Source organism: Cryptomeria japonica, chromosome 3 (assembly GCF_030272615.1).
Source record: "Cryptomeria japonica chromosome 3, Sugi_1.0, whole genome shotgun sequence".
Classification (NCBI taxonomy): domain Eukaryota; kingdom Viridiplantae; phylum Streptophyta; class Pinopsida; order Cupressales; family Cupressaceae; genus Cryptomeria; species Cryptomeria japonica.
The window spans coordinates 69,116,916-69,127,337 of NC_081407.1; the positions used below are offsets into that span (position 1 = coordinate 69,116,916).

The 10,422-nt window shown below is 37.8% G+C and overlaps 1 protein-coding gene across 1 annotated transcript; it reads right to left on the bottom strand.

Annotated features, from left to right (window-relative positions):
- Positions 1 to 333: 333 nt before the first annotated feature.
- On the bottom strand, positions 334 to 7,628 carry LOC131032410 (kinesin-like protein KIN-14R). Its single transcript, XM_057963383.2, has 18 exons — positions 7,235 to 7,628; positions 5,808 to 6,100; positions 5,555 to 5,726; positions 5,146 to 5,285; positions 4,866 to 5,049; positions 4,661 to 4,770; positions 4,469 to 4,568; positions 4,305 to 4,391; positions 4,048 to 4,224; positions 3,678 to 3,963; positions 3,230 to 3,391; positions 2,809 to 3,024; positions 2,646 to 2,683; positions 2,383 to 2,546; positions 2,132 to 2,257; positions 1,914 to 2,042; positions 1,601 to 1,834; positions 334 to 1,529 (listed from the first exon to the last, which is right to left on the bottom strand). Exons 1-18 carry the CDS (start codon positions 7,551 to 7,553, stop codon positions 720 to 722), a joined length of 3,747 nt encoding a protein of 1,248 aa, XP_057819366.2. The 5' UTR covers positions 7,554 to 7,628; the 3' UTR covers positions 334 to 719.
- Between the last annotated feature and the right edge of the window lie 2,794 nt (positions 7,629 to 10,422).

Consider the following 10,422-nt stretch of genomic DNA (forward strand, 5'->3'; position numbering starts at 1 on the left):
AGTGTTGATTTGTTTGGACAGGTGCTTTTTCACAGATGTGTTAACGAGAAAGTTTTTGTAGCTGTGGGGTTTAGATTAGAATAATCTGCTAGAACGTAAAAATCCGAAAATAAAAGAAGACGTTTGTATGAGCAGATTCCCCGATATAAGTAGTTTGGTAAATTGCGGTTTATTCCAGGCATGGTAATGCTTAAACAGCATATAGGTAGTACCTTTGAGACAAACATGACGGTTACCTTTTTAATGGTTGTACATTCTGTAAGTTCATTTTTTTCTCTATCATTTAGTTTGCTATAACGGTTTATAGTAGTCTGTTTGTCACAACTGTTGTAATTAGCTGCCAAATGGAAAACTAATTTTCATTAATTATGCTCTGTGAACATTTCATTAGGATCCTATGATAAAATCTTGACCTCAAACCTCAAGGCCAAACCTCAAGGCCAAACCTCAAGGCCCTCTGACCTCAAATTTCAAGGTCAAGGCTCTCCCCACTACAATTATCCATTTGACCAATAAAATGGCAGTTGAAAAAGGCTTCTGTTAAAATGGCAGTTGAAAAAGGCTTCTGTTGGTGGGATGTACACAGCCGCTATCAACTCGAAGATAAAAATGTTACACAGCCGCTATCAATCTATTACATATGTTACAGGTTAAAAATGAAAGCAGAAAAATAACCCAAACAAATCAAGCAAAGCCCAAATATAAGCAAGTGGTGTCACCTATCTGCTCCATCCTCTGATTGGCTTTTCCTTTCCACGGAGGATTTTTTGAGGACCAATAGTTCCTTTCCCAATGGTTCTTGCGGAGCTTAAAGGCTTTAATCTACCATTATCAACAGAGTGCAGGTTTTGCTCCCCTGACATTAGAGTGGCAGAAGCGTTAATTGCAATTTCCTCCTCGTTGCTAGTTGTAATCTGTTTTCTCTTCTTTCTGTCCTCAACAACATTTGGCCCTCTAAACTGGACTTTTCCTTGGATCCCATTGCGGACTCGGTTTGCTGTGTGTAGCCCTCGAGAATTAATATCACATTGCTGTATTTGGTGATCACCATTGTTTCCCATTCCTCCATTCTTATCCAAGAAAGGTAGCTCAGACATCTGGTTCTTTCTAACAGGTAAAGGAAGCACAGTAACTCTTCTCATTGCAGAAGATGCAGTTGCCCTTTGAACCATTGGGCAGGAAGCTCGCCCAATTCCTTTTGGAAGAGTTTTAGAAGGTAGATCATCCAACTTCCCATTATTTTCTTTCTGTACAATAATACCTCTTTCTGGACAAAATCCAGAAAAATCAGTTGCATTTATCTTTGTTAACGATTCCCTCTCTTGGGTTATTTTTTTGCCTGCAATTGCATTGCCCTTTGAAGCCACTCTAGATTTACTCTCTGTTAAAGGATTCACTAGAGTAGGATCGGTTCTAAAAGGAGTGCATTCATTCATTTTTCCCCAGTCCTCTAATTGATGGACAATCATTGATTTCTCCAATTGCTGATCTTTTAACTTGGACTCAGGTTGTTCTTCAAGTTCTTTTAACTGCAAAATTAAGACTGGTTAACACTCAAAAGTAGAAGACTTGGCACAAAGAGAATATATGTTGACTTTACCTGTTTGTCAATTAGTTCTGTGCCTGCTATCACATTGTCCTTTACATATGGTCCCAATTTATTCTCTGTTAATGGATCATTCATATTATTCTCATCCATTCTAAAAGGAGCATTTTCAGGAATGCTTCTCAATTCCCCTGATTGAAGGACTATTGGTGGTTTCTCAGACAACTTTTGTGACAGTAGTTGCTGCTCTTTTATCTTGGAATCCAATAGCCCTTGAAGTTGTTTTACCTGCATGAAAAATAGTGGTTAGTGCTTAACAAATAAGAAGCCTTAACTCTTACAGGAAACAAATATTCAGTCACTTTACCTTCTCTTCAAGATTTATGCAAATCTGCTCTCTTTCATTTAGCTTTTCAAGGTATTGCATGTTTTCTTTGTCCAACTGTTCCTGGTGCTCTTTATGCATGGTTTCAAGTTGTTCTTCTAGTTCCTTTACCTACAGAACCTCAAAAATCCTTAATACATTACACATTATCAGTTACCTCCTCATGACATGTACAAAACAAAGGAATGTATAGTAGGTACCGTATCATGAAGTGTTCTACATAACTGTTCTCTCCCCTTGAGATTAGCTTCCATGTTCTGTGTATTTTCTTCCATCATTTTTATCATGTCATCCTTCATCCTTACTTCTTGTTTGGCCTTTTCAAACTACACAAGGCAAGTCACAGATTCAGAAATCAGCCTATCTACAATGAAAATTGCAAAATAAAATACTGCACAGCTAGAGCAAACAAAGTGAATAGCAACTTGATTGATTGAATCAGATACCATACCATTTGTTTGTACTTTAAAAGTTCACTGGAATCAAGTTGTTTCTTTGGAGGACCTAGTTCTATGCCCCGGACTCTTGTGGCAAAGTTCAATGAGCTTAGGGTTTCTCCCGAGTCGCTCTCATTGGGACTAATTTGCACAAACATTAACGTCTTTGAATCTCCTCCTACAGTCCAAATTTTATTTCAATTGTTGCCCTCAGACTTAAAGCAATGGGCCCACCAGTAAGGCATTGAAGAATAGAGAGAAATTGGCATTAAATTACCTAGGGAATCCTGTAGCAGATGTGTGAGCTTGGAGTTCCTAGAATGATCAATAAAACAACATCAGGTCACTCTTTAATTCCAACTACATTGAAGACTAGTATGAAAAAGAGGATTAAGGAACAAGATAAAATTTCAAATATAGATAGTTGATGTAACACAAACCTGTAAGGAATATGGCTGCTTTTGGTTGCTAAGGCAGATATGACATCACCAAGGGCAGAAAGTGATTTATTGATAGACTGGGCTTCTTTAAGACGTTCTCCCTGTACATCAGTTTTTGCTATTCTCTCACTTCCTGCCAGATCAACAAGCCACAACTTGCTTCTGGTGCACTCCCCAGTGACTAAGCTCTCTCCCTTTACCATCACACAAAGTATGCTGTGCTTATCAAGAAAAAGATTAAATATCCATTAATATCATTTTGCAAAGAACAGGTTGTGTGATAGTTTATATTTGACAAAATATTTGAATTCATTTGAAAGATAAAATGATAATGTGTTTAAAGCTTAATTATCTAATTTATTAATAATATAACCATGTGAGGTGATACTGCATTAAAGAATCTATTTTATTAATAATTTACCAGTGAGATCGACTGCTATGTTCATTAGCGTTGGTGGAACCAACTGCTCTAGCACTGCTTCCAGTTTGCAACACTTCCCACACTTCACTCATTATGTGCACTTGTGCTTCAACAAGTCCAGGAACATGATGAACACCTTCAGCTACTTGTTTTATCTCAAGCCTGAGCATAAACCAAAAAGCCCTCAATCCACTAAAAAGCTATTTTGAGAGCTCTAAACTCTATATTTTAAAGAACATATAAACTGAAACTTCAAAATGAACTAAGAAAAGTGCAGTTAAACTACCAAAATAGGTAGGATTTTACTTTTTAACAATTTTCCCATGGTAATCCACTAAAAAGCTATTTTCAGAGCTCTAAACTCTATATTTTAAAGAACACATAATCTGAAACTTCAAAATGAACTAAGAAAAGTACAGTTAAACTACCAAAATAGGTAGGATTTTACTTTTTAACAATTTGCCCATGGTGAGGTGGAGATGCCAGTAGATCACGTATCTGCTCATTGTAAACTTCCAACACGCTTACAGAGATATCATATTTAAATAGTCCATTTCTTTCAGTAGCTACTCGAAACAGCTCCTCCAATGTGCGGTAGTTAACTCCTCGGTTTTCTTCTGTTCCCTCCATTGTGAATGTTTTCCCAGTTCCAGTTTGCCCATAAGCAAAAATGCAAACATTATATCCATCCAAAACAGACACAGCAACTGGTGCAGTGTCCGCAAAAATGGCCACTGCCCATGCCAATAGCACTGAAGTTATTAGTTCATACACTAACTCAAATTAAACCCCAAAGGAGTTGGCAAAAAAAGATTTACCCTGATCATCTTGAGGAGTGAAAACACGGTCAAATTTGAATGCTTTCTTTGAAGTCCCATTTACACGAATACTCAATTCATTCTCCTTGGCTGCATCAAATTCCACCACTGAAGAAGCACCTGCTAAAGTTTCTCCGGAACTCAATGGGCGACACCTACAGAATACCCTAATGTTTCCTGAACAGGAAGGTCGATCATTTTACTTGCAGCTCCTTGCTCAAGCAGAGACTAAAGTAGAAATGCAAGCAGAAACTCACCTTTTAGTTCCAAAACCTTATTATAAAGCTTTTTCCTTTCTGCATTTTCATTGGTGTACTTTACTTTGAGGTCTTCACACTGCAAAACTGCAAAAAAAATCAAAAACTTAATAAAGACCATGCAAGAGGTTCACGGATTTATGGAAAAAAAGTGTCACACTTACCCAGAGCTTGCACGGCAGATGTCATTCCGCTGAGATTAGGAATGGCAGTGGCACAGTTATGTGCCTCTTCTGATAGTATAATGTAATCTTTCTTTAGGAGCTGCCAGCCAAAAATCAATGGGATTATAGTTATACAATAAAGACCTGGGTCATCATGAAAAAATAAATTATCTTATGACAATCTCATTTTACCTGGATTTGAGCTCTCAAGTCCGAAACTGATGAAGCCATAAATTTCTTCTCTCTCTTATAATTCTCTTGAAGCTCCCTTAACTGAGAAGATGGGCCCTCTATGGCTTGTTCTGTACATCACAAATATTCTGCATCAGAGGTTACCTATTCTGTTATCTGTGGCTACATAAACTGGAAAAAGAAACTCAAGAATGCTCCATTTGACCTAGAGATTGAACAAGAAATGACTTGCTGTCAAGTTCAATCCTCAGCATCTCAAGTTGATGGTTGGAGTCGTTGAGGGACATCCATGCTTCATGACATTCATTTTTCTTCAATTCATATTCTCTAGTAAGCTCATCAATTTTCTTTTCATACTCCTCTATATACTTGGCAGTTTTTCTTCTAACCTGCTAGTGAATCAATGGATGGATCAGAAATTCATTTCTTGAAAGAGGGAAAAGTTCTTTTTTAAACATTGCCAAGAGAGCATTCATTTCCCATACCCTGTGCTCCATGTTTTTACCACTTCTTGTTCCGTGTAACTGATTATTGACAGCTTCTTGAATTGCATTGCCATTAGCCGCATCAATGCTTCTTTTGAGGTTCTCATGGCATCCAACAATTGATGGTTCTGGTTCTGAACCTGCATGATGGCCCATAATCATATTTACAGTATGTTAAGTCAATTCCAATAATGCAGATTTGTTTGTCTGGGCTGTCAAGCCTTTCAGAACAAAAACTGTTTGAAATTTAGAACCAGGAATAAATGTCCATGATTAATAGGATACCCATCTGAAATTTTTGTGTATATAGTATCTTTAGAAGACTAACAATCAGAAAGAAAAAATTATTTTACTAAAATTTAAAAGCATCATCTCAACTAGTGGGTGAACAGGGATAGCTATTATGTACCTGAAAGCAAGGGCACCTTTCGAATGCAAATTCCACAAACAATAGGACTTCCAATAACACTCTGGAATCTTATTGTTAATGTATTATCTTTAGCAATCATTGCCTTTGCATCCATCAGAACAAGTGGAGTGTTTGAACCCACACGAGCATATATATCCAGCTCTGACAGAATCTGTACGGAAAAAAGTTCAGAAAATGAAACCCCGATAATGCAGAGAAATGATTTATTACAGTTGGTGTTGGGTTCTCTTACTTTATGATCTTGTATGAACACATCAAAAACTCTCATCCCAGGAGGCCCATTGGTAAATACTATCTCTGCAAAATGAAGGTCCACAAAATAATCTCCTGCAGGGAGGTCTTTAATAATGTAGCAGAAATCTCCATAACGAGCAGACTGGTAGACACAGGAACCGTCCTCTGCAATGTTCTCCTCTGTTCTCAGCACATCCCCTCCAGTAAAGAATACATCATTTTTTAATTCCAGCCCCAACAAAGCATCCTGCACTGCCTGTCCTCCCGCATTAATGCTCAGAACGACATCCCCTGCGAAGTACATGTTTTTAATCAGAAAAATAGTGTAGCTAAATTCTACTCGCTGCTTCATTCCTGGCGTTAATTGCACAGAATAGCAGCCTCTCCGAAAGTATTAGATTTATCAAAATTATCTAGATAAACTTTAAAAAACCAGTTTTCTAAGGGAAAGAACAAAGAAGAAAAAATAAACAGCCCCAATATTGGGAACTGGCATTTCTGAACAAGATGACATCCTCTACAAAAGCTTTGGATTCGTTAAAGAATAATGAATCTAAATTGTGGACGGCCGTCACTAGAACGGGGAAGAGGAGAAATGCATTCCTTTAAATTCCAGCTAAAATCTAAACAATTGGGTTCAGCAGGGGCAAACGAGGATTTAGAACGCAACTTTCTAACTGGCTGCCCTTCAAAAACCCTTTGGTTAAGAGGGGGTAAACGGGGATATAGAAAAACTTTAAATAATAGTATTTAGGAGAAGGAACGGAAAAGAAAAAGTGAACCATCCACAACAGGGTGTCTTTCTCTGCTGAAGCAGGTCTTCACAAAAAATCTAGCTAAACTCTAAGAGTTTAATTTAGTGAGAGGAAAGAAAGGAAAAAAACAAAAGCTCGAATCTCAGTCACAGGGCCATGGTCTAGCAACAAGGCAGATGCAGTGGAATAGACACCCCACCTCCGACAATATTATTTTCAGCCTTTGGCATCAATGCACAGTATGCCATTCTCTGCAGAAACCAACCACTTTTAGAAGCGAAAAGAAAGGGAAACAGAATACAAAGCTAAGAGTGTTGTCGTCAGGGTGAGATAATTCTTGATCGGTTAGCATCATATTCGGGGATTGTGGTAATGATTCAGTCTTTAAATCTCAGCTCAGCCTGCTATGGTCCATTGGCTAGATGGAGTGGTGCTATGATGATGAGCCCGGTGAATTCGGAATAGAAACGTCTATGACATGGGTTCTAAGCTAAAAGGTATTTTGAGCTTTGATGGTGCAAGAAACCTGTTTGGCTAGAACTATAAACCCCTCCCTACATTTGTTCTAAACCAAAAGGGGTTTTATACTTGACGGCGCGTTCTAGTGGTGTCAAATGAATAATAAAGTTAACCCATTAAAGGAAGAAAACCTAATTTTCAGTTTACTTACCCCGATTTAGCTCCATCTTCCCATTGTATGTGAATAGCCTGAGCCCTGTTCTGCACAGCACAGGGTCATCCAAGTCGCTGTCTGAGCCCTCATCGCTACAATATGTATAGATTTCTTCTGAAATATCATTTGGGTGTTCAATCCCATTCTGTATATCTTCATTCTCAGCCTGAGAAAACGTGGTCGACATGTCTCCAAGATCACGAGGGCTATAGTTCAACGAAAATTGCAGGTTATCATGATCTGAAGAAGCAGCTACAGGGGCTCTGACCGATAGTTCTTGGAAGCCTGTAGATGAATTATTCAGCGTGTATTCCATCAAAATCCGGAGGATATGGCGTTAGGATTTGGCGAGAGCAAATGCGTTCGGTTTTTCGTAATCTGTTCCCCCTTTGGGCTTTTGTAAGTACACCATCTAATAGGAATTTAAAAATATTTGGCCGTTGAACCTTCAAAATTTTGACCGTTAGCGAATTATGAGATTTTAGTGGCATTTTGCTTTTCTGAGTGTTTTTGACCTTTTTGAGATGAACACGTTCAAAAGTAGAAAATAGGTATTTTGTAAGATACATAACACTTAGGGTATGGTTAGTAGATTGTTGAGGTTAATAGTTGAAATTTTATGTATTTTCAGAAGGAGAATAAAATTACAAGGTCTATGATAATTCTATTGAAAGTCGTTTGTTTTGAATTTGCATAAAGAACTGTGGTTGGTTCCATCATTTATGTTCTTCAAAACACTAACACAATCTAGAATTCACTCTTAAAGTTTCTAAGCTAGTCGGAAAAAAAAATAAGACAAGTACGCATATCAATGCCACTTTTAACACAAAAGTCTAGTGTACTTTGCATGCCCTTGTCCATTGTTGCTCTAAACTCACGCCCATTAACATTTGTAGCATCATAAATTACATTCCTCTACAATCTTCATCCTCACTTTGGCATTTTGGCCTTCTGTGATTTGACCATGTTAATTATGCTCACACTGGATTCAATTCCCAAACTTCACCTAGCACTTGGTTTGTGGACCTCTATTCAATCCTGATTAGGTGAACAAAGGCACTCCACACGCCATCGTCCTAGGACAGTGGCACCTCGGGCCCCATGTCCCAACAAAAGGGGCCCAGTTTTGGTCCCGACAACAATCATAAAATGTGGGTGGGAATTCCTTCTTGTATCGGCTTGCTTCAAAAATTCAAACACATTTGATGTAGTGGGGTATTAAAGCAAGCCTTACCCCCTCATTTGAGCATCCATCTTACATCTCTCAATCAGCGCTCCACAAGATGCAAGTCCTAATTCAATTTAATTCAAGTAAGCAAGCAATCAAGCATCTTCAATACATTGAAGGAGAGGTCAAGTATTCGTGATTCAAGCATTCAAGATGGCATCCATGATCAAGATTCTATAAAGACATCCTACATCTTGCATGCCCTACATGAAGACTTCAAAGTGAGACTTATCAAGGTATACCATGTCGTTTCAATTTAGATCTAGCCTCTTGCTGCAAAAGGCACACTTTACATTTCCATTATATTTCAATTATAATTTCAATTAAAGGGTTAATTTCAAGCCTAAGGTTTGACTTAGGCAAACCCCTACCCACAACATCTTTTTTCTCTTTCTATATTCAGGTGTCAGGTTAAAGAGCTATAATCGAGAACCAGGCAAAGTAAATAGAGATGATCAAATCCAACTTTTGTAAGCTCAAAAAGCAGAGGACAAATTCAGTCTATGCTATAGTGTCAAATGAATTTCTCGCAAAACTTCTGGGGTAGATTTTGAGTAGCATTCTAGTTCCAAATCAATTAATTTTGTCTACATCCAACATTTGAGGGATAGGATAATTCAAAGCTACTTTGTCTCACTTTTTTAGGCTCAACTTCTAGTCATGGGTTCCATTCATCTTCCTCATCTCAGACCTGTAGTTACAACTTCATATCATATTTGCAAAAGTATGTTTATGTTCATTTACATCAATTTTTCATCTTTAACCCTAGGTCTAGCATTCAATTTTCATATTTTCAATATTTAATTCAATCCCCAACAAAGAGGAGTAAAATTTAATCAACATTCAGCCCTTTTCACAATAAAAGAGGTCGAATCTATTGATCTCACCCCTCTCCCCAATGTAATGTTTGGGAAATAGGTCTAGTTTGTATGACTAGATATATAAACCCTACTTTTCTTTCATTGCATTTTAGTGAGCCCAACATACTGCTTCCATTAATTTTCATTTTTTCAAATCTGACATGTATGCATTTAATTCAATTACATTTGCAATCATTCTTGAATTGCATCATTTATGCACTTAAATTATATAAATTTCAAGGTCTAATTCACAAAAAACCCTAAATATTTGGATAAAATTGACTTGTGGATTGCATAATTTCTACTTTATATGCTCATATCTTATTGTTATTACATGCCATTTTTAGATTTGGAAGAAATTGTTAATTGCATTTATCATGTTTTTAGTGAATTTCATTTGTTAATGAAACATTCTATTGGGAAATTGCATTGTTTAATCATACATTTTACTTGCATTTTCAATTACATAAGAGGTAGTGTGAGTACAAATCCATTCAATTAGTTTTCCTCTCTCTATGTGTGAGTTTTGTTACCCTTTCACCTACATCCAATATCCTAGTGAGAAGAAGCTATAGACTTATGGCTTCCCAAAGTTTTACCACTAAGGAGTGTAAGCCTCTGTTGAATAACCTATTCCATGGGAACTTGGGTGAATCTTCTATCCCTACACAAGACATACCTAACATTATGGAGAACCATGTAATGTTGTATTGAGGGGTTTTTTAATGAGGAAGGAAAGAGCTTCGATGGGAGAAAAGGAGGGAGCGGGCGTCACAAGGGAGGTCGATGGTGGGGATGCAGATGCAGATGTTGATGATGACAATGACCTTGCTTTGGCTTTCCTCGGTCATCATAGGGGTTGTGTTTGGTGCAGTTGATTGGGAGATGCACCAGTTCAAGGGTCTCTTTGGGGGTATACAGGCTTTTCTCGCTTCTTCTCTATGCTCAAAGTGGAGGGTTTGTCATCGGCGGCTCCTATTGGTCCACCTTTTGCGGAGGCTCTGTTTTTCTTGCAGATTTGTTTTGGTGTGCGAGCTAGGCGGTTGGACGGTGTTTAGGGTTTTATTTTCGGCCCCTGTTTTCCTTTTGGGAAGTGC